Below are 25,785 nucleotides of genomic sequence, written 5' to 3'. Positions count from 1 at the left end.
CGCTCATCGACTTCCCCCGAGGTTTTACATACCTGTTTCTGTAGGAAAACCTAACACTGCGTCTCCGTCATACGCATTAGGCCCATAAATTGCCGGGATTTAGACCACTGGATTCTTACTTTGTTACTTTGTTATTTTATTTTTCCGCTCTTGATGGCATTATAATTACTAAACAAGAGCGGCTGCGGTGTGGACCGGGAACAATGGCCTCCCGTGATACGCGTTAATGCGGCTTGTCGCTAACTAGGTGTTTTATTCGATTACGGAGGAAGTGAAAACATGACAGGGGTAAGTGCGGATGTAAATGAAAGATGAAATAGAGAAATTATGTGACCTGGGCTAAAAGCTCTGATGAACGTGCAGATTTCCATTAATGCACGAGATGTACACTGGCAACGTAATCAGAGCCAGGGACAGATCGCAGCAAGCGCGGAGAGGCATTTACCTGAACTCAGTCCAGATGGATGCACATATGACGTACATCAGACTTCGTGTCAGAACATGCTTATGTGTGTGCCGTGGGGGAGTGAGAAGACGGGAAAGGTGTCAGGCGCCATTAACGTTGGGTCACATGATGGCAATATTTTGTTTTTAGTGATGTACGTTGATTTCCTCTGTATTGGAGATAGTTCAATAGGTGTAAAATGTTACACCCTTCCTTCCCAAATACAATGCTCCCTCAAGTTACAATATTGATTGTTTTCCAGGACGACTATTGTATGTTGAAATCCTTGTAACTTGAGTCCACAACCCTCTGGAGGACGGGTAATTGGTTGCAAGGCCTAAAATATCATCCCAAGATTAGTGAAAATGAAGATTGAATGCTTTGTGCAGTGCACAGATGTTGATGGCTTGGCCTCAGGATTTGTCATCAATATCAGATCGCAGCCCGCCAGTCAGCTGTTTGAAGAGGTAGAGGAGCTCGTGTAATTACAACAACTCATCCCGTTCAAGTGAATAGGACAAAAAGTTTGTGTAATGACACTGCCGGAGCTGTAAGGGCTGTTTCACACGAGCGGATGCCATGCATGACATCCGCTGCGTGAATGAGAGCCAAGACCCGATACGGACAGAAGAAGCACGGAGCATTAACATGATTGATAATGCTCCGTGCCTCTCTGTGACCTCTTTACTACGAAATCACAGTGACAACTTTATCTCACTGTGATTTTGTAGTAAAGAGATAATAGAGAGGCACGGAGCATTATCAATCATGTTACTGCTCCGTGCTTCTCCTGTCCGCATCGGGTCTTGGCTGTCATTCACGCAGCGGATGTCACGCACGGCATCGGCTCGTGTAAAACAGCCCTAAGTGGGACAACGTACTTATAATTTTGAAGCAGAAGCTGCGTCTCACGAGCTCCTCTACCTCTTCAAACAGCTGATGCTGGAAGCTGTAAAGCACTTTTTATGATGAAGACAGGAGCTTCTTCAGGGTCTTTAGCAGAAAAATAACATGGAGCTGCCCTTCCCCGGTGTATACAAGGGCAGCTCATTCTGGCACAGGCAGAGGGCACTACAAGAAACTGTAAATTACTAGACAGCCAATGTAGGTGATTTACCAGAGAATGGCCATGTTGATTGCTTGGATCTTTGTCTGAGACATTTGGTTTTGAGTCTAGTTTCCACTTATGGTGGCCCAACCACGGTAAATTGAAAATGTTGTATCCTGAGACTATTGTATCTTGAGTGTAAGCATTGTGATCAATGCCCATTGTGGCCCTCCATGACCTGTAATTAGAATGTAAGCTCTGTGGTCGTGCCCAACATGCCCTCTAATTAGTGTGTAAGCTTTGTGGTCAGTGCCCACTATGTCTGGTCATTAGAGTGTAAGCTCTGTGGTCAGTTCCCAGCATGTCCTGTAATCAGAGTGTAGGCTCTGTGGTCAGTGCCACCTTGTCCGGTATTCGGAGTGTAAGCACTGGTACGTGCCGCCATGTCCGGTAATTAGAGTGTAAGCTCTGTGGGTCAGTGCCCAACATGTCCGGTAATTAGAGTGTAAACTCTGTGGGTCAATGTCACATTTGCACCATGAATCTATTATTATTTTTTTTCTCTCACAGACTTTATTTACTGTAATTAACGACTTGAAATCGGTATTCCTTGCATTTAGTGTTGGCAGATCTTTTTTGTCATTTTGCTGACGGCTAAACACAAAGGTTGTCGCCATTTCAGCTTAATGAAACACCTATTCCTATAGGAAACGGAAGAGGTTTTATTTTTGTCTTGTTGGCAGTTTTGTCCCGGGCACATTGTCTGCGCGTCGCCTCCATTCACTCCTTTTAACCCGATCGTCCTTTCACCTTTCCCATGTCATCAGATTGTCGTCCTTTAACCGTCCTGCAGCAATTACACAGACACACAACTCCCACTTGTCTCCCCGGATGACAGGGACGTTTCCTCTTCCTGCCATCACCTCTGCGACACGCCGGGGGTCTTGGAAGGTCTAGCCACTGACGGGCTGATTGTAGCCGATTAAATGTCTTGTTTGTAAACAGGATGGAAATTAACATATTTCTAATTACACAACAGTCCCCGACCTCAGTGCCTTCTTCACATTCATTCCATTGCCTTTCAACAGGAAAGTTTTCAAGGGCGCAAGAAAAAGTTTTGTTTGGAGAAGATAAATGGATCCTGGTTAAGGAGTCATAGAGTATGGCACACAACTCAATTGGAATAATAGGAAGGCGTCATTTTGATAAATTCATGTAAATAACACACTCCATAGACCTCTATGGCAATCACATGTGACTGTGATAGAAAACAACAAAAGAGGGCGCTTCCCTTGTGTAATACCTCCGATGCCCATTAATAAGCTCCTATGACAATGAGCACTTTACCAGAAGGTGTTGTGCACTCCCGAGCACAACACCGGCTAAGAGTATGTTCCTTTTAGGTAGTGGAAGACTCTGTTGCCATACCACTGCTGTGTACTGCTAGGACTTAGTGCAGCGCAGGTGCCCGGAGAAGAAGACCACGGAGTGGTTAGTAATGACAGTGCTAGGACTAAGAGCATCATACTCACCAATCCCTGGGCCCTGAAAATACATTAATTTGTCCTCCTCCTGGGCCCCTTCCTGAATTCAGGCTCCTTAGCAGCCATTTCCCCAGATTCCATGGTAGCTAGGCCCCTGGGTAACCTCCATGGGAATGACATGACTTTGACAAACATGAGATATTCTCTGGTCACCCTACTCTTAATGTCTAGGAAGATTTCATACAGTTGAAATGATGATGAGACATCGTTGGTGATGACACCACCATAAAACTTCAAGATGGCTCGATACAGACATCCCTGCATCGAAAACCTATTGATCGGCCTACATACCTCAAATGGGACAGCTTCCACCCCAAACATATTAAAAAGTCCATCAGCTATAGTCAAGCCATCAGATATACCCGAATCTGTTCCAGCCCATCAAACAGGGATGAACATTTACAATATCTGAAAAGGACATTTTTACACCAGGGCTATCTTCCTGCCTCGATTTAAGATCAGATCACAAGAGCCACCAAGATCCCCAGAAATCAACTTCTCTAATACAATGAAAACAAACAGAACCAGCGCATACCTCTGGTTGTGACCTACAACCCACAACTAGAGGTACTGAGGAAAACTACAAAAAAATTACATCATGTCCTACGTAAAGATTATCTACTAAAAACAATCTTCCCAGATCCCCCCTTACTAGCTTACCGACAACCTCCAAATCTAAGGAATATTCTGATCAGATCAAGTTCAAGGCCATGTACCACAGAAAAAGGAACCCATTCCTGTAATATAAGATGCAAAACCTGTTCCCATATAATGACAACAGATAAGAAACGGATCCCCAACACACAGCAGGACTATAAGATCCCTGGGACAATTCACATGTTCTACATCTGATCCTCTGCAGTAAATGTCCTGTTGGAGGCCTCTACTTTAGAGAAACAGGACAGAAACTCAATGCAAGGATGAGGTCCCACCGCCACACAATTAAAGAGAAGCTACACTTTCTTGTGGCTAAGCATTTATGTAGCCCAGGACACAATGAAGAACACACGAAAGTTCTCCTATTAAAAGGTAACTTGAAATCCCAAAGAGCTTGAAGAATTTGGGAATACAAATTTATAACACTGCTTGACACTTTGAATACTGGACTGAATTTGTCCCCGGGATTTATGACACACTACAAGATCTAAAGAGTCTTCTGAAGACATAGTCGGGGCACCAGGTCTCTGAGATAACATCAATTTAGAGACCATAAAACTTTCATACCCCTTATCTGTAAGATAATTCTCAAGATCTTTGCTATGTTGTTCTGTTAGGCTACTTTCACACTAGCGTTTTGGCTTTCCGTTTGTGAGATCCGTTCAGTAGCTCTCAAAAGCGGTCCAAAACGGATCAGTTTTGCCCTAATGCATTCTGAATGGAAAAGGATGACGAAGCGGAGCCAAACGTTTTCTCTGACACAATCTGAAACAATAGAAAACTGATCCGTCCCCCTTTGACTTTCAATGGAGGTCAAGACTGATCCATCATGGCTATAGAAGACCTAATACAACCGGATCCGTTCATGACGGATGCATGCGGTTATATTATTGTAACGGAAGCGTTTTTGCAGATCCATGACGGATCAGCAAAAAACGCTAGTGTGAAAGTAGCCTTTTTTTTCAAATGTCCATTCATTCCCCCTTGTCTCTGTTCTTATTGTGTATATATTGCTGTTTCTTCATATATTCTTGTAGTACGCCTGATGAAGGGACTGGTGATGTCTCGAAAGCTTGCTATGTAACATCATTAGCCATTAAAAGGTATCAAACCTGCAATACTCTTATTTTGTTTCTCTTAATGAGAGCACTAAACTACAACAATCTTGAGACATTTCCAGATAGTTGAAGAGCAGGTCCATTCATAGAACATGAGTTATGTAAAAGCTAAAAGAAAAGAAAAAGCTCCAGCTTCCCAGTAAAAGCAGTGGTCTTTATTTATTAAGCGATAAAACCTCCCACAAATACACTCTCATCTACGTGTTTTGGATTGGAACATCAAGATCCTTACTCATGTAAAAGCTTATGTAAAAGCTGTATCCTAACCATGAACTATCACACTCAATGCATTGTGGCTAAGTGTTATAGACAAATGTGGGTCTTATTGCCAAAGTCATGGCCCTCCATTAAACATCACTCCATGCCATCTGGATGACACGAGGGCCTTCCATGTTTTTTTTATTTTTTTAATCCTTATTGTCCCCCCCCCATCCCCGGTGAGCTCCGTGTTGCAGCCAAACAAATTCCCATCTGTTGTGTGTGGTCAACGACAACTTCCCTTGCGCTGGAACGAAGTAAATGATTGTTATTTATTTACACACGACTCGACTGTGCCGCCATTAAAATCTGGAGCAGCATCAGCTTATTTGATCCCCGTGACATATTAAGATGCGTTCTGCTGGCAATTACGCCGTTCACTGCTGCTAATTATAACATTGAAAAATCAGAAAAGCATTAATTGTGGCCGATAAGAGAATGAAATTGAACCGGATCCAAAATTTAATTCCAGATTGTTATGAAATGATCTCTTCCAAAAAAGTGTTTGTAAAGTTCCAGAATAGAAGACATACTTCTGTCCAATGAGACTTCTCTGTATAGATAAGCTTAATGCATCCTACTAACCCCTTATACACCCAGTTTTTCTTGTGTGTGTAAACAGAGCTGAAGGGGGGTATAACTGACAATCATCCTTACTCGGTATGCTACTGAGTAAAGTGCAAACCTATAGATAGATATATATACATATATATATATATAGATATAGATATAATACTGCCCCCCTATGGACAGGAATACAGCCTGTAATACTGCTCCTGTACAAGAATATAACTACTACTGCCATTGATGTACAAAAATATATACTATACTATTTATGTACAAGAATATATACTATAATACTGCCTCTATATATAACAATATAACTACTATAATACTGCCTCTATATACAAGAATATAATTACTATTATACGGCCTCCCATGTACAAGAATACAACTACCATAATACTGCCCCTGTTTACAATGATATAAGTACTATAATACTGCCTTCTATGTACAAGAATATAACTACTATAACACTGCCTTCTATGTACAAGAATATACCTACTATAATACTGCCTCCTATGTACAAGAATATAATTACTATAATACTGCCCACTATGTGCAAGAATATAACTACTATAATACTGCCCACTATGTGCAAGAATATAACTACTATAATACTGCCCCCTATGTACAGGAATATAACTACTATAATACTGCCTCCTATGTACAAGAATATAACTACTATAATACTGCCTCCTATGTACAGGAATATAACTACTATAATACTGCCTCCTATGTACAAGAATATAACTACTATAATACTGCCTCCTATGTACAAGAATATAACTACTATAATACTTCCTCCTATGTACAAGAATATAACTACAATAATACTGCTCCTATGTACAAGAATATAACTACTATAATACTGCCCACTATGTGCAAGAATATAACTACTATAATACTGCCTCCTATGTACAAGAATATAACTACTATAATACTTCCTCCTATGTACAAGAATATAACTACTATAATACTGCCCACTATGTGCAAGAATATAACTACTATAATACTGCCCCCTATGTACAGGAATATAACTACTATAATACTGCCTCCTATGTACAAGAATATAACTACTATAATACTGCCTCCTATGTACAGGAATATAACTACTATAATACTGCCTCCTATGTACAGGAATATAACTACTATAATACTGCCTCCTATGTACAAGAATATAACTACTTTAAGTACTATAATTCTGCCCCTATGTATAAGAAGATAAGTACTATAATACTGCCTCCCATATACTAAGGCGGTGATGGTGAATTTTTTAGAGGCTGAGTGCCCAAACTGCAACCCAAAACCCACTTTTTTATCGCAAAGTGCCAACACGGCAATTTAACCTGAATACTTACTGTACTTAATTTTTTTATTTAGCTATAATATTCTCCCTACATTCAATGCGCTGCCTGTGCTGTTCATAGTGCGCCCTGCGCTGACGACTAGCAGGAAAACTCGAAGGCCTCATGCACACGGCCGTTGTTTGGGTCCTCATCCGAGCCGCCGTTTTGGTGGCTCGGATGCGGACCCATTCATTTCAATGGAGCCGCAAAAGATGCGGACAGCACTCCGTGTGCTGTCTGCATCTGTGGCTCCGTTCCGCGGCACTGCAAATATAACATGTCCTATTCTTGTCCGCGATTTGCGGGACAAGAATAGGCATTTATATTGCCAGCGCCCGTTCCTTTCCGCAAATTGCGGAAGGCAACAGGGGCGCCTTCTGTTTTTTGTGGATCCGCGGTTTGTGGACCGCAAAAAACTGCACGGTGGTGTGCATGTAGCCTAAGGCTTATTGGTACACCATAGACTTTTTCCTGGGTGCTGGTGCCCACAGAGAGGGCTCTGAGTGCCTCCTCTGGCACCCGTGCCATAGGTTCGCCACCACTGTACTAGGGTATAACTACAATAATTTTAGGTCCTAGGTACAAGAATATACCTACTATAATAGTGCCCCCTGTAGACATGAATGTAGTCGGAATCTTGTGTGAGGTTAGCAGAGTGGTTGGTGAAGATTCTTGTGTAGACGTCTTGAGATGAGATCTCTCCTTAGTCAGAGACATCAGAGTTTTGGATAGCACAGATCTCTTTCAGATGCGGCCAGGTTTCCTGTACAGCAGATGAATTACCGCCATGTTGGGCTGTGTTGTGTTTTTGCTCACATTAGAGGAGATAAATTCGTTGATTAGTGAGCTCAGAGCCTTAGATCTGATGGCAGAAGGTTGAGCCGCATGCCGGATCCAGGCTCTGACAGGTAGATCACACAAGCCTTCAGCAGATGTTTGGTAACAAGATGAATGAGCGCAGTCGTTTCGCCTCTCCCCCGGAGCCTGGAGGATGTAACTCTCCTCAGAAGCGTTTAGTTTTCATTTTCTTCAGCTTTAGTTACATGGCGCACTTTGATGCTGTCACGGTCAAACTGGGCCTCACTGTGACGTCATAATTCTTTTCCTTTTTCAGGTTGTCTGCTTGCTATCAGTGAATGGAAACATTAGCTGAAGACCTGTGCTGATCCTGCTTACACAGCAGCAGGGTTTGTTACAATGTGTCAGTGCAGGATACATGTGTTTCAGGTCAGGAAAGATTTGGCCACTGTGGTGTAGAGTTCCTTCGCTGATACATTGTAACAACCATCCCCTGGGTAGGCGGCATTCAATCAGGACAGTTTTCCAGTCTCTAGAACAGGGGTACTCAAGTACTTTTTGTAAAGTTCCACATACCGTAGGGTGAAGGTCCGAGCCGCAAAAAAAATAAAAGAAGAATGGAAAACACTGTGTCCTAACTAATCCCCGTTCTGGTGACCACACAGTAATAGTGCCCCCTTAGTGCCTCCCCACACAGAAAGAATGTCCTCACAGTGCCACCTAATAATAATGTTATGCCCCCGTCTACTCTGCTTGGTGCTGCACTGTCCTGAGGACGCAGATACAGTGTGAGGCAGGACATGCAGGGGTCCGGATTCAAACCGCAGTCCACCTGTTGAGTACCCCTGCTCTAGAGGCATAGGGAAATGTCATTTACTGGTAACTAGCAGAGATCAGGAAAATGGGGACTAACCGAAGCATAGAAAGAAGGTCTTCTCAGTCAGCAGCGATTGGTTTATCGAAGTCGCCATGTAGCCCTAACGTCCATGAAGTGCATTATTAGCGGTTATTATGTAGGTGTCATTTCTGATGATGGTGGTGGGATCACTAATCCACAGTGCTTTACCATATTTGTGGGTCTGCCATAGAAAACGCAGGGGTCGTACAATGGAGCGATATCGCCAGATTGGGGGGGGGGGGTCCTGTTATTGCAGTAGGATTTGTTTGGCCTACATACGTTTCCACTAGGAGAAAGCTGCGAATGTGTTAACTATTTACTGTCCTCCACCCCCCCGCCTGTCCCAGTCCATCCGTTACTAAGTAGACTCTGCTGCCGGTAACCGAGGCCCCCCGAATTTCCACCTCTTGGAGACGCGTTGGCTGTTTGATCGCTTCCACGTCGTATTGTTCCTCTGTGACAACAGGTCAGAAAGATTCTGCATTAATTACACTAACATATGGTTATTAACAGATTCTAGCGCGGGGAGCGATCGGATACAATGTTATCTTCCACATAGTCAGATGTTGGACATATTGTGAGTGCTGGCAGCTATTGTTACACTCATTTACTTCACAGAGCTAATTACTCCCTAATAATAACTTTACCTTGGAGTTTTTCACTTGTTCGTGCCAGCAAACCTGTTCACGCTACATATGCTAATTATTGGCACTTTTTCATCACGTTAAGATAGCTTTAAGTTCAAGCTGTGCCGCCTGGATTCTGCAGTCAGCCAGCTGGCGCCCAACTTCCACCTTTTTTTTTTTTACTATAGTCATTAAAAGTTTTAATACAGGCGCATCTTGTTTTCTTTACAAGATTTCTGGCTCTCGCAAAGTCTTAAACAAGAGTCGGCTGCCCGTGGGCTGGGGAGAGCTCCAGCACAAGGTGTTTCACCACGGAGGCTGCGCTGCATCGCCGCCCTGGAGGTGAGGCAATGCCTTGGTGTTCCTGCAGTGTAGATTGGATTTTGTAGTCCTGTCATGTCACTCTCTCACACTTTATTTATAGTTCACTTTATCATTTTATTCATTTATATAGCACCATCATATTCCACTCACGTCAGTAACTTCCCCAGTAGGGCTCACAGTCTAGTTACCTTGATGGCTACAGTCTGTCTTTGGAGTGTGGGAGCAAACTGGAGTACGCAGAGGAAATTCCCCGTACTCATGCAGATTTACCCTAGGCGGGATTTGAACCCAAGGCCCTAACAATGGCAGGTGACATTTATAATGTGGAGGCCAGTGATTGGTGCAGGGAAATAAAGAATGTGGAGATGGCGCCTCTACTGGAAGGAGCAGTTATTGACTCATTGGTTTCTATCCTTTTTTTTTTTTTTACCTGCTCTAAAAGTGGGCAGATCTTATCTGAAATGGGGCGGGGCTTTGTGGGAAACGGTCGTGGCCTACTATCCATTGTTTTGCACCAGAATTGCCCCACAAATTTTCCACAAAATGAAATTAAGTTTAGTATAAAGTTAGAGAGAAGTGTCCCACATTCATCATTCAGCCTGAGCTGCTGCAGGTCTAGACAGCCGGTCTAAGCTTACGCCATCTACTGCTCCCTGGTATCAGTCATATTGGCTGGGGCAAGGCTGGCTGCAGGACAGGGGAGCGACTGACTGTGGACAAGTCACTCCTTGTGGGTGCTCTTGCTCTATTTTAGGCTGGCCTTTTTTTAAGGTTGGCCCTTTAACGTCCCTCTCATTGTTGATCTAAAATCTGATCCCTTCCCACCTGCTCCTCTAGGTGGCGCTGTTCTGTTGCTTCCTGCCCTGGCAGAGGATTTGCTGTGTTGACAGTCACTTCTTATAACAATACAACATTAGGCTGATGATATAAAAAGGTTTTCTGGGCAGAGCAGCAATGTCCATATGTTTTGTAGCAAATCAACCCAAAACAAACCCAACTTCTAAATCTGCCACATTGTCCCATTATTTTCTTTCCGGTGCCAAGTGATAGTACCTGTTATAATGCTGTAATACGGGGGAGGGGGCTGACATGAGATGCCCTGGACCCACTCAGTGGAGCTGTTACTGGCAGGAAGCCCAAGCTCTTATGGTTTTTATTGTCATAGAAACCTTCTGCTTAAATCGCTCCATTTTGGAACGGAGATGAGTGTTAATAGCGACCGCACAATGCAGAATGACTGCCTGCATCTTTCCGTCACTATCCATCTGCCTGCGGGTACACGATGGGAGTGGTAGTGTGAAAGAGAATCCAGCATTGTACGCATTAGGTACAGTCCAGACACTCAGAGAGATTAGTTATTACACTTGCACCTCGTTTTGGCCCTTTTTTAAAATATTTATTATTAATTTTGCCGCTTTGGTTTTCCGACAAACCCGACACTTTGGTCTCCTTACTTAGAAAATGGACACAGTTCAGTGGGAAAAGTTGATTTTTTTAGTGCAGATATTTGGTGCGTTTTATACCATAACCTATATGGTCCAAGATGAGACGATCAGGAGCATGGTGAGCTGACCCGGCGATGTCAGTCAAGAAGGAGAGGGAGGGGCTAGCAGAGGAAGCAGGAGGAACAAGGGTGCACTGACTGCTTGGACCCGCCCTCAGTGCACTTAACTGCTGTGGCATCTGGAGTAAAGTGTGTTCTCCCCAGAATGAAGCAATGGATCAATAAGTGAAAGGTATCATTACATTCACTTGAACTAGTCCTACGAGGCATTGTGCCTGCTTTATCAGTGAATTTCCTGGCGACAGACTCCCTTTAAAACCAGTTAGAAAAAAAGCAATACAAGAATCTGTCCCACTGTTGTTGTCAGTGAATGGAATGTTAAAAAAAATAAAAATAAAACCCACTCCTCCTGCTGAGGGTTTGTTACAGTGTGTCATTGCAGGTAACATATAGTCCATTTGGGATATCAGCCACAGTGTAACCTGGGGGTTGGTGCTTGTGTATATGGGGTCCACACTGAGCTATATAGAGAGCCCTCTGTGCATGTCCAGCTGTTCATTGAGGGATTACCAGGGTTTAATAGTGAGCACAGATGGACGCGGCCGTATTGTCCTCAGTGTAGTAGGACACAGGCTATAATGGGAAGAGCGATGAGCATAAGGCTGATTTAAAAATAAGAATGGCAAACAAATCCCCTTGTACTGGGGAAGGACATAGAGGAGAGTTAGGGTTCGGCCACAGCGCCATCTTGGTTGCGCGACAGCTGTTGCCCCCCAGGGATCGCAGTGTAGGGGTGTTAGAATAGAAATGAATGGGGTCGCATGACTGCAACCCCAAGAATCTTAAAAAATCCATCAGTTTGGATTTTTTGTGACTATGGTGTCGCGGTAGCGGCATATATGCAAGTTGCACCATATCCCCATTCATTTCTATGCTAGCACTGTTACACTGCGATCCCACTACAACCCTTGGACATACATCATGCAATCTGCCATGTGATGGTAAATGGTGCTGCTGTCCGTAAATACGCAACTTAGCCCACTATAAAAGGGTTAACTGGGATAAAATAAAATAAAATCCTAGTAGCTGTATTAAACCTATACGTCACTTATTGTTTTTTTTTTTTTTTTGGTAGTCTGTGTCCCACCTCTCCTTCTAGTCTGTGGGCATGATAGGGCAGCAGGAACACTTCTCCCACAATCCATTTCCTATGCTCTGCTATCTTGTCAGTTTCAACCCACTGCACCTTCCCTGTTCTCACCAGTGCCCGTTCTATGCTCCGAAACGTCAGTAAACTCGCCTAGAGGTATCAAACCCTCACACAGCTAGCGTCTTTTCCGTCATCAGGTCCTGAAAAGGAATACAGTGGGTTCCAACTGCGCATGGGTGCCATTCAGGAATGGAAGAACGGTAGAGAACATATGTACATATAGTAACATATGTATGTGCAGGTTATGTGCGCAAGAAGATACTAGTGTAATGCCCACAGAAAAAACCTGCCCCTCTCCCCTAGGACTCATGCACACAAACGTATTTTCTTTCCGTGTACGTTATGCGGAACCATTCATTTCAATGGGTCCACGAAAAAAAAGGAAGTTGCTCCATGCGCACTCCATTTCCGTATGTCTGTTGTGCCCCAAAAAATGAACATTTCCTATTATTGTCCGCATAACGGACAAGTATAATAGGACTGTTCTATTAGGGGCAAGCTATTCCGTTCTGCAAAATACGGAATGCACACGGACGTCATCTGTATAAAATCTAATTATGGTAGTGAAGGCAGACCTGCAAAATCCCAATTGCATAAATATGCACACCCCTCAACAAGCACTCCCTGTAGACTACCCTGAGGGGTGTGTGAGTCCTGTTCTGCTCCTGGCTGCAATGTAGAATCGCTGCAATAACCATGCAGATGACTTTTCTCTGTAGGAGTGATCTCTTCATCATTTACTCCAAGCTGAAATTCATTTCTGTCTTGTTAGTGCGCCGATGTATAATTAAAACTGCTCTACAGATAGTGATAAAGCAGTCAATAAAAAGCTGTTGTAATTAATTTAGTCTTTATTAGGCTGGAGTTGCAGAACGCCTCCCTGATCAGCAGCGCCTCTCTTAGCCGGTGGCGCCTCTTGTTTTTCAGATGCTCATCGTCCTCCATGGTAGCATTTCCTCCCCTACTCGGCAGCGTGATTTTCTGGTTAACCAAAATTGTTGGGTAATTGTTCTGTGGTTGGGAACAGAATGCAGAATTAAACTGTTCCCAGCACAATAATAGTGTGATTACAGCAGTGCTGCTCCCGGCCAAGGGAACACTCATCAGGTCTGGAACAGTGAACAAAACCGCCAAGACAGGGAGAAAAAAACACAAAGGGGAAAGTAAACGTCTCCCTCCAATTGTCTCTTAATGAGAAGAGTGGTCAGAAAGAGAGTTAAATGGTGTCAAAGGTGTGGAATCCAGAGTCTGGAGAGTGGTGATGTCACTACTGTATAATATAGCTTAGATCTGGAGAGCAGTGATGTCACCTCCTTCATATTGTCAGTTATATCTGGAAGACGGTGATGTCACCTCCTGCATAATATACCGTAGCATATCTGGAGCATGATGTCAATGCTGTATAATATAACATATGTGGAGAGTGGTGATGTCACTGCTGTATAATATAACTTTTATCTGGAGAGCGGTGATGTCACTACTGTATAATATAGCTTAGATCTGGAGAGCAGTGATGTCACCTCCTTCATATTGTCAGTTATATCTGGAAGACGGTGATGTCACTTCCTGCATAATATACCGTAACTTATATCTGGAGCATGATGTCAGTGCTGTATAATATAACATATGCGGAGAGTGGTGATGTCACTGCTGTATAATATAACTTATATCTGGAGAGCTGTGATGTCATTGCTGCATAATATAACTTATATCTGGAGAGCAGTGATGTCACCTCCTGCGTAGTGTAAGTTATATCTAGAAGACGGTGATGTCATCTCCTATATAATATGCAGTAACTTATATTGGAAAAGCAATGATGTCAGTGCTATATAATATAACATGTAGAGAGCGGTGATGTCACCTTCTGCATAATATAACGTAACTAGTATTTGCTGAGCAGTGGTGTCATTGGATTAACATGAGCTGATATTAGGGCATATTATCGGGATTGAATGTTCCTACAAACACTTGTTCCTGACAATCTGCCCATTTAAAGGTGCAGCCGCTCACCTGGTGAACAAGCAAAACGCTCGTTCACCAGGTGAAACTGTTAGTGCTTACAGGTAAATTATCTTTTCTGGACAGCAGGTCGTGGTGTCTAAAGTGATCTGCTGCCCAGAAACAATGCAGCTGTACGAGGACGAACGATAGCAATAGCGATCCCTCGATCTCATACTGTGGAGGGAATCACTGCATATAAATCCACCTTTATACTTGGAGAGCAGTGATATCACCACCTATGTTGTAATATAAATTATATCTGGAGAGCAGTGATGTCACCACCTATGTAATATAAATTATATCTGTAGAGCAGTGATGTCACCTCCTGTATAATATAACATATCTGGAGAGCAGTGATGTCACCTCCTATATAATATTTCTGGAGAGCAGTGATGTCACCTTCTGTTTAATATAAATTATATCTGGAGAGCAGTGATGTCACCACCTGTATAATATAACGTATATCTGGAGAGCAGTGATATCACCACCTGTATAATATAACGTATATCTGGAGAGCAGTGATATCACCACCTGTATAATATAACGTATATCTGTAGAGCAGTGATGTCACCTCCTGTATAATATAACATCTGGAGAGCAGTGATGTCACCTCCTATATAATATTTCTGGAGAGCAGTGATGTCACCTTCTGTTTAATATAAATTATATCTGGAGAGCAGTGATGTCACCACCTGTATAATATAACGTATATCTGGAGAGCAGTGATGTCACCACCTGTATAATATAACGTATATCTGGAGAGCAGTGATATCACCACCTGTATAATATAACGTATATCTGGAGAGCAGTGATGTCACCTCCTGTATAATATAACGTATATCTGGAGAGCAGTGATGTCACCTCCTGTATAATATAAATTATATCTGGAGAGCAGTGATGTCACCTCCTGTATAATATAACGTATATCTGGAGAGCAGTGATGTCACCACCTGTATAATATAACTTATATCTGGAGAGCAGTGATATCACCACCTGTATAATATAACGTATATCTCGAGAGCAGTGATGTCATCTCCTGTATAATATAATGTATATCTGGAGAGCAGTGATGTCACCTCCTGTATAATATACGTATATCTGAAGAGCCGTGATTTTTCCCCACTTACATAATATAAATTATATCTGGAGAGCGGTGATGTCACCTCCTGTAGAATATAACGTATATCTGGAGAGCAGTGATGTCACCTCCTGTAGAATATAACATATATCTGGAGAGAAGTGATATCACCTCCTGTAGAAATATAACATATCTGGAGAGAAGTGATGTCACCTCCTGTAGAATATAACGTATATATCTGGAGAGAAGTTATGTCACCTCCTGTAGAATATAACGTATATCTGGAGAGCAGTGATGTCACCTCCTGTAGAATATAACATATATATCTGGAGAGAAGTTATGTCACCTCCTGTAGAATATAACGTATATATCTGGAGAGAAGTTATGTCACCTCCTGTAGAATATAACGTATATATCTGGAGAGAAGTTATGTCACCTCCTGTAGAATATAACGTATATCTGGAGAGCAGTGATGTCACCTCCTGTAGAATATAACGTATATCTGGAGAGCAGTGATGTCACCTCCTGTAGAATATAACATATATATCTGGAGAGAAGTTATGTCACCTCCTGTAGAATATAACATATATATCTGGAGAGAAGTTATGTCACCTCCTGTAGAAATATAATTTATATCTGGAGAGCAGTGATGTCACCTCCTGTAGAATATAACATATATATCTGGAGAGAAGTTATGTCACCTCCTGTAGAAATATAATTTATATCTGGAGAGAAGTTATGTCACCTCCTGTAGAATATAACGTATATCTGGAGAGCAGTGATTTTACCACCTATGTAATATAAATTATATCTGGAGAGCGGTGATGTCACCTCCTGTATAATATCACGTATATCTGGAGAGCAGTGATATTACCACCTACGTAATATAAATTTTATCTGGAGAGCGGTGATGCCAGCTTGTTTTCTCATGTACGATATGATAAAGAGAGAATCTATCACCTTGGCTTGTGGCAGTCATTGTGATTGTAAGCTCTTTGGCAAAAGTCCCCTAGTCTTTGAGCTTCCTATACTGCCACCTGTCTGCAGGAAGATGCTATAGCAGGAGTACATAATGATCTCTACTATTATTGTTTTCCTGGGTATAGATTATTTCCAATTTTTATTGTGAGGAGGTGACAAGAGTCAGGGTGTGTTATGTGACAAGGTCGTGGCGGTCATAGCTTCTTCGCTGTTCCCGTCCACGACATGAGCATCTGAGCGGCACATCCACGTTGGCAGCGATGGAAGGATTTTACAATCGGCTTCAATAACATCCATTTTATTTTTATTTATTTATTTCTGCTCTTTGGCAGCGACTCTCATCGTGGAACCATCTGTCTGTCTATTAGTGTTTTTGAGGCCTGTTTTTGGAGCCTCTTCGCTTGGCAAAGTCACTTTTATCCTTGGAAACCATTAAAAAAGTTTCATGGCTTCCTGCCGAAGAGAACGATGCAAAAAATTCCACAGCTGTTCACTTATGCATCTGATCTATACATGATGGATTCTATATACCAGATACATGCAGGGTACTATATGCATACTATATACATACACCATACAGGATAAATACTATGTATGAGATATAGTATACATGTTCTGTATACAGCATACAATGTACCTACCACATACAGGATATGCAGTACATTATACTGTATATAGAGTACATTATAGTACTATATATGATGTCATATATACACACTACTGGTACGTACCTATGATATTCAGGACACGTACAGGATACAATACACAATGTATTGCGTACTGTATATAGGATAAAATTTGCCAGCTACATACATACTATGCATAGAATACTACATACATACTATATGCAGGATACTACTAGAAATGTATTATATACAGGATACAATGTACTTGGGGGTAATTTACTAAGGGTACTTTCACACTAGCGTCGCTGGATTCGGCAATCTGTATGCAAACGGATACCATTTGTAGACGGATCCGGATGCGTATCCATCTCACAAATGTATTGCAATACCGGATCCGTCTCTCCGGTTGTCATCCGGAAAAACGGATCCGGTATTTATCTTTTTTTTTAATTTTTAAAGGTCTGCGCATGCGCAAACCGCAAAACCGGATCAGTTTTTCCAGAACAATAAGGACCGGATCCGGTATTAATGCATTTCAATGTAAAATAATGCCAGATCCGGCATTCCGGCAAGTGTTCTGGAATTTTGGACGGAGAAAATGACCGTCCAAAAACCATACATTGACTGAACTGAAGACATCCTGATGCATACTGAACTGATTGCTCTTCAGAATGCATTAGGATAAAACTGATGAGTTTTTTTTTCCCCAGTATTGAGGCTCTAGGACGGAACTCAATACCGGAAAAGGAAAACGCTAGTGTGAAAGTACCCTAAGACCAGGGTTTCACTAGTCTTAGTAAAAACTCTGTTCAAGGAAGATGATAATGCATTTGTCGCATCTTCCACTGTATACAAGGTACTATAAAATACTACATACAGGGTACTATAAACACACTGGTGGAGAGTTATCAAAAATGATGTAAAGGAAAACTGGCTTACTTCCCCATAGCAGCCAATCAGATTCCGCCTTTCAATTTTTAGGGCTACTTTTGAAAATTAAAGGTGATATCTGGTTGCTATGGGAAACTAAAGCATTTTTTTCTGTACACCAGTCTTGATAAATTACCCCCACTATATACAGGGTACTGTAAACACACTGGGGAACATTTACAAAGATCTGCGTTTTCAAACTAGCCTCTTGCATTGCCGGAGGATTAGCCTAATTTATTACGCACCTTGTCATAAATTAGGCTAATCTAAGGCAGCCTCAAGCCTGGTGGAAAAACTATGCCAGCCTCAGGCTGGTGTCGTTTTTCACCAACATGTACGCCTGTTTCCAGAAGTACATGTCAGTAAACTGTCTGGGGCCGGCCTCTGACCCAAACCCGTTCTGGGGAACTGTTGAAACAGTACAGGGTACTATAAACGCACTATGTACAGGGTATTATAAAAAGACTATGTACAGGGTACTATAAACACATAATATACAGGGTACTATAAACGCACTATGTACAGGGTATTATAAAAACACTATGTACAGGGTGCTATAAACGCACTATGTACAGGGTGCTAAAGTTAAACACACTATGTACAGGGTATTATAAAAACACTATGTACAGGGTGCTATAAACGCACTATGTACAGGGTGCTATAAACGCACTATGTACAGGGTGCTATAAACGCACTATGTACAGGGTACTATAAACGCACTATGTACAGGGTATTATAAAACACTATATACAGGGTACTATAAACGCACTGGGGAAATTTATCAAAACGGCTTAGTTGCCCATAACAACCAATCAGATTCCATCTTTCATTTTGTAAATGAAAAATGAAAGGTGGAATCTGATTGGTTTCTATGGGCCACTACACCATTTTTCCTTTACACCAGTTTTAAATAAATCTGCCAGGATGTACATACAGGATACTATAGATGTAGCTGAGCTAAAATTGGCTACGATAACACATGGCACAGTGTTATCTTGATTATCTCGTGACAAAAGCCATCGAAATCCTTTGAAATGTAAGTTAACATTTTCTTGCTATTCTTTACTTAGTGCGTTAACTATCAAGTTTAGCTCGGCTGCATTTTACTGTATACTATACACACACTGGACACGTTATACGTATTATATGCTACATGATTGGATTTCTGCATGTTATGGAGTGTGCTTTACCTGTAGAAAGTGTGGTGAATAGCTGCTCGTACCTATTCTATATGAGATGTAATAAGATGTGTTTCTCTTGCCTTTGTTCTCCAGGTCCAGGGTCAGCTGCCCCCCCTAATGATCCCAGTGTTCCCTCCCGACCAGAGGACGTTAGCAGCTGCTGCAGCCGCTCAGCAAGGCTTTCTCATCCCTCCTGGATTTAGCTATAAGGCCGGATGCAGTAAGTTTTACTTCCTACTACTTGGTGACCCCAGAGTCATTGGGGGAGATTTATCAAAACTGATGCAAAAGAAAAGTGACTTAGTTACCCATAGCAACCAATCAGATTCCACCTATCATTTTCCAAAGGGGCTCTGAAAAATGAAAGGTGGAAGCTGATTGGCTGCTGTAGGCAACTAAGTCAGTTTTTCTTTGCCTCAGTTTTGATAAATCATCCTCATTGTATTAAAACTTCAAATTATCAGAGCAAAGAAGATCCCAGAGAATATCTGTAGGTGTAATGCTCCAGTCACACCTAGAGCTGCATTAGCGATTCAGCTGATTTCTTGTTAGCTCTCAGTCTGTACGCTAGCCTGACTTAGAAACCACATGTTCTACAATGCCTGTTTGGAGCTCAGCTTTTAAGGGCTCATTCACACGAGTGTAAGGGCTTAGCCGGTCCGCAATATGAATGGGTCTGCAATACGCAAGATTAGAGGCACGGACAGAAACCCCCAGAAACACTACTAAGCCATTCCGACGGCTTTCCGCTCTGTGTCTCCGCACCGCAAAAAGATTGGACATCTTTCTACCCTTGACCGTATCTTGCGGATCGCAGAACCATTCAAGTGAATTCTTCAGCATCCGCAAATGGAGTGCACATGGCCAGTGCCCGTGCATTGCGGACTGCTATTTGCGGCCCGCAGCACGGGGCCCTTACGCTCATATGAATGAGCCCTAATGGGGTATCTGTCACCCCAAGCCTGATGATTTCCAGGTATCAGCTGACAGCATTATAAGGGGTTAGAAGTTACCATATTCTGTCTTCTGGACCAATTTTCAGTTTTAATTTTCTCTGATATCAACCACTCTTCAAAACGCTGACAAACTATTATCAGGGTTACTGGCCCTTTAAGAGCACAATTTGAAAAATGAACAACCTATAAAATATTTCTTATTAGATTGTTTTATATATAAAAATGCTACCCCTGCCTTCCATCTCTGCTTTTCGGGTGACATTAGCCATGGCTCTTTAGTTGGCCGCTCTCCTGGAAGACTTCATGACTTTTGCTCAGTGAAACAAATTTCCTCTTTATCCGCCATAATCTATTCTGTATCATCAGCCGAGCGCAGAGATAAAGAGATAATCATATCAGCGGCCAAACACACAACACTCCGCTCATCCTTATTAATTGCACATAAAGACTTTAAATATTTTGTCATGTCGCTTTAAGCCGATTCCTGGTAATCAGGTCGCTGGCATCAGAAGCGCCGCGCACATTCCTGTCCTGGCGCAACTTTGCTCCATAAATGTGACAAAACTTGCCCCAGAGCGTCTAGGGCAGTGATGGCTAACCTTGGCACTCCAGCTGTGGTGAAACTACGACTCCCAGCATGCTCCATTTATTTCTATAGAGTTCTGAGAGCAGCCAAGCAAGGGGGCATCTTGGGGTTGTAGTTTTACCACAGCTGGAGTGCCAAGGTTAGCCATCACTGGTCTAGGGAGTGTGTGCCCGGTCTTAGCATTACCTATGACCAGTTGCAGCATTATGCTGGGACAGTCACCACATGAGAGCTGTACTGCTTCTAGAGAGTCCCCATACAAGCAGTGTACTGTGTTCTGGAAAGTCCCCATTTGAGAGCCTTGCTGTATTCTGGAGCAGAGTTCCCCAACTCCAGTCCTCAGGGCCCACTTGCCGGTCAGGATTTAGGAGTATCCCACAGAATGAATACCTGTGGTACATCCTGATGGATGGACACTAATTATATCAGCTGCCCAATACTAAGGAAATCCTGAAAACATGACCGGCAGGTGGGCCCTGAGGACTGGAGTTGAGGACCACTGTTCTGGAAAACCCCTGTATGAGCGCTTCACTGCCTTCTAGAGAACCTCCATATGAGTGCTGTACTCAATTCCGGAGTGCTCCCATATGATCATTGCACTGCATTCTGGAGAGCCCCCATACGAGCGCCATGTTGTGTTGTGGATAGACTTCATATGAACGTTTCACTCCGTTCTGGAGAACCCCCATATGAGTGTCCTGCTGTGTTGTGGATAGCACTCATATGTATGCCATGCTGCATTCTGGAGAGCCCCCATGTGAGCGCCACACTGCATTCTGGAGAGCCCCCATATGAGCACTGCACTGAGTTTTAGAAAGCCCCCCATATGATCGCCATGCTGCATTTTGTTGAGCCCCCATATGCATATTGTGATGTACCTTCTTCCCTTTTCCTATACGTAGCCATTATTAAGGAAGACAGGGTTTAATTGCTGCCGCCTTTTATTCGCATTCGTCTCCCGGCTCAGATTGTGAAGGCTACGAGTAAAAGGCGGCAGCACAATAGAAGCTTTTCATGAGGCCGTAGCGCACAAAAGGCAGCTTAGGAAGGGGAGAGCAGCGGAGTGCGATGTGCAGGTGGAGAGGAGATAAAAGGTGCTGACGATTCTGTTATTCTCCCACTCAGGTGACCCTTACCCTTTACAGCTGATTCCAACCACCATGGCAGCAGCTGCCGCCGCCGCCGCCACGCCGGGTATAGGACCTCTTCAGCTACAGGTAAGACCTCCAGTATTGCTCCAGATCCTGGGGAAGGGGGGTGACCTGTGTGTGTGGAGAGGTCTGTGCTATTGTGCATCCAGATGAACACTTTACATCTGTGACATAAACGTAATAGATAACAAGATGGCAGTGCCAAAAATGAGAGAAAGTGGCACCCGCAACATTTTTTTCAGTTTTTAGTTTTTTAGATCACTGCTCCATATGATAGTAGACAGTAATTCTCCATGATTGAAGGAGTTGTCCCGGGGAGTGGGAGGTGTTTAACTGAACGTGCAGAGCAAGGTAACAGAGCAGACTGGGAGTTGTAGTGTACAGAGCCTCTTGCATGTTTTCAGGGATAGTTTGATGACAACCACTATGGACACCATTGCAACTCTAGTCCTGATGGCTAGTTTGTCTGGTGATGTGTACACTGTGTACAGCCATAGGGATCTCGTGATGATGCCACACTGGTTGTCGTCCGTGACTAATGGATGGTTGTCTGGGGCTGCAGAGCACTACCCCTCCTTAGTAGTGGGGAGGTGGGCTCTGAACATTAGGCTTTCCCTTTAAGATATCCTCTATATACCTTAAGGGGGTTGTCCATAGAGAATGACTCTTTATTATTCAAAGAAAAAGATCCTGCAGGAGCTAAGATACGTTCAAATATAGGCACAGACTGGAGGAGTTAATCCTGGCATGACAAATGTGAGACAGATCAATGATGGAGGCAAGGACAATGTGATTTAATCATTGACTTCACTGGCCGGATTCAAAGCACAATGGGCTCTTATCTATCCCGCATTGCATGGCGGCTGCAACGTCAGAGGCGCGTGCTGGATCCCAGCAACCTGACCACCACCCGGCGTGTAGGTTACATGGGAACATCCAGCCCCTCGATTAACTGACCCAAAAAGTGAAATAAAATAGGAAATCAGAGCTCCAATTTGCAGTTGCGTAAATTTAAACACCCAAAGTTGTAGTTCTCTGAGATGCCTGACTCCTCCGGGTTTATATGAACAGAGCCTAAGACATAAAAAAGTATTCATACCCCTAACATAGACTCTTTGCTATTTAGCTATAAAAATCCTCAAACACTCTAAGGGGGTAGTATTTTTTTTATTGTATTTTCTTGTGACACCCCGTTTCTATGATCTGGGTAGTTCTTGATGTCTTGTCACAGTCTTGTGATTTTGAGCAGAAGATGCATTATTGTTACTGTGTGATCAGCAAAGCCTCTTCTCCGAGCAGAGGTGACTCCATCTTTAATCCCGCAGAGCGTCTCACAGCTGCCGCCACATTCTGGGGGTGATAGCAACTTGTCACACCACAAAGATCTTAATCCACCGGGGCATTGAATTCTCCCAGTGATTGTCCTCATTTCCCGGCCAATAGTTTGTTAATCAGGACACAACAATAGCGCTGATTAATTGGCACTAATACCAACGAGTGGAGCGCGCGGCGCGGTGCAGGCAGAGCGGCCGAGGAGGGGACGGCAGCTGTTGGCATCATTGTCACATCCAGCGCTTTTCATTTTCCCTGTAAACAATATCACAATGAGATTTAATACAATTCTGCTCCCGGTGAGAACGCACCTTGCCTGCCCGTCTTAGCCGCGCCATTCTCGTCTCTGGAGACGTCGCTGCTGCTAAATCCGCCCCTTACGCAGCTCAGCTGAACACGACACAATGCAGCCCTTGTGTCCATCTGTCTGCGAGAGAAAAATGGCGCAGGGTTGGTGGAAAACATGGCACATAAAACATACGCCATATCTGTCACAGTTCACCTGCTGTCCTCCATCTCAAGGAGGTTTTCTGGTACTGTCCAATGGACAGAGCCGCCTCCATCTTTGGGGAAGCGATTTACCGCTCGCTGCAAAATGGAGATGTAGGTACTGAATTTTTAGTGTTTATGGAAGCAGCGGACGATTCCTCTCTTCACATCACAGAATTTAGGTTGTGCGTGCTTTGAACTGCAGCCCCTCCTGCCCCCTGGCCCATGTGGGTTGGCATTAAAGCCCATGGAAAGGCTTTACCCGGGGGCAGATTGTGCTCAGCCGCTGACATTGTGATCATCACCCAGAAGGGGCCCTGCAGCTTTATGACATTTGGACAAAGGAAATAGCGAGACGGAGAATGTCTCCGGGCCCCTTCCTCTGTATTTTTTGCTTCTCACTGCAGTGACTTTTGTTGTAACCAGGCACTATAAGCATGTTTCACCTATAGTGCAGGCTGGGAGTTGTAGTCCGTGGAGCTTTTGGCACGATACCTGGCTTATATATGTTTGCCATTTCTGCAGATAGTGAAGCAGATTTAACGCTGGGTGACATGTGGGTTGTCACCCACCATTAGCAGTATGGGCTTATAGTTTGTGGGTATTCCTTGATTTCGGAGAGGAAGACTTGTTAATATCCTGCTCTCTTTGTAACAGTGACTCATCCGATGACTAAGTCTCCTGTGTTCTGCCTGCTGGGAGTATGAATACTTTTACAAGGCACTGAGGCAGAGTCTTCCCAGCATTGGGTTCCTTGATTTTGGGGACTGGATCTTTACTAGTAGATCTCAAGGCTGCTGCAGCGACACCCTGGTAGTTACAGTATTTGTCATGATCCCACTCGTATATTTTATCAGTGCTAAACCTAATGCAATAATATAATACACTTCTTTCACTCTGCCTGTGTCAGTCTTTACTGCCATATAGAACTGTAACTCCCAGCAGAGTGTGGGAGTAACACGTTGGCTGTGATCTAGAACGAGGGCTACTCGTACTAGCACAGAACCCTCAAAAAGGTGCAAATATGGAATAAATGATTCTCGTTGCATAGATTCACATTTGACGTATTTCCTCCTCTGCCCACCTCCTGTTTAAGACCATAAATTCTCTGCTAGCCTCGCCCTCTGGTGCCCTCATCACGCCAAAGTCGCCATTTAGTGCCGATGACCTCAACATGTTGTCACACCCAAAGGTCACTCGGGTTGAGACTGAGACATGAATCTGAGAGGTGATGGTGCAGCGGGAAGGGGCATTATTTGGGTAGTAAATCTCCCTCTCTATAAATCTAAGTATTCATACGCTGAGCTGACAGGAAAGGACAGAGTCTCCATCTCCATTTTTTGTGCCAGTCGTTTCCTTCATTCATGTAACTTTTTTATTTTTTGTTTGGAAGTATAGAAAACACATTGTGGATTTTCATTCAAATTTCTAAAATCCTCTAACATGGCCTGTCTAGGCCTGTCGATTGCCCGTCTAGGAGACAATAACCCCCATGGTCCTAAAATGTGCCCCTGTCCGTGTTCTCACTGCGCCCATTCTCAGGTGCTGTGGCTTGGTCCCATGGCCACTGCGGCTAATCACATCCTCAGTGGTCAAATCTGCTTGAATGGTATGTCACCCAGGTCTGTGATGACAGGTTCCTGGTCCTGAGGGGTCTGGCAGCAGCAGGATTGTGGACAAGTGAATGTTTTTTTGGGGGCACACGTTAGGACCACAGAGGTTGTCAGCTACTAGGCCCCAGTCACAGCTGTAGTGCACAGGTTTGCATATGATCACATACTAACCTAATGCCGCTGTAGAACTACAAAGTGTCTCTGAGCAGCGCAGATGGCATAAAGTGGCACACACAGTGGAACACTCTAGCCACCTATCGCCCCCACCTTCCATCCCCTTTTCGCACAGTAAGTTGCTTTATATTGTGCAGGTCTCACTTTCCTGTTATATTTGTGCCATTTCTGGCGTCTGCTCTTTGATGTACAATACTAGATGTCTTTGCCCTGTAGCTGAAGCTTCATCCTCCTCCCCAGCATCAGGGGAGACACCGCTATTAAGGGCTGCATTCCGGCACCGGAGCTGGAACTCGTAGTAATGGATTTCTCTATCTGGACGAAAGTCGAAAGAACCACGCCAAATT

General features: G+C 43.4%; 1 protein-coding gene across 5 annotated transcripts in view; it reads left to right on the top strand.

The window, feature by feature from the left end:
* The window catches only part of SOX5 (SRY-box transcription factor 5), a 195,926-nt gene that overhangs the window by 131,537 nt on the left and 38,604 nt on the right, over positions 1-25,785 (top strand). For all 5 annotated transcript variants that reach the window (XM_044281304.1, XM_044281306.1, XM_044281305.1 and 2 more), the window contains 2 exons: positions 19,231-19,357; positions 21,805-21,896. In XM_044281304.1, coding sequence (XP_044137239.1) covers positions 19,231-19,357; positions 21,805-21,896 — 219 coding nt within the window. The remainder of the gene's footprint in view (positions 1-19,230; positions 19,358-21,804; positions 21,897-25,785) is intronic.

Source organism: Bufo gargarizans, chromosome 2 (assembly GCF_014858855.1).
Source record: "Bufo gargarizans isolate SCDJY-AF-19 chromosome 2, ASM1485885v1, whole genome shotgun sequence".
NCBI classification, from domain to species: domain Eukaryota; kingdom Metazoa; phylum Chordata; class Amphibia; order Anura; family Bufonidae; genus Bufo; species Bufo gargarizans.
The sequence above is the reverse complement of the archived record's forward strand: the minus strand, read 5'-3'. Positions and strand labels throughout refer to the sequence as shown.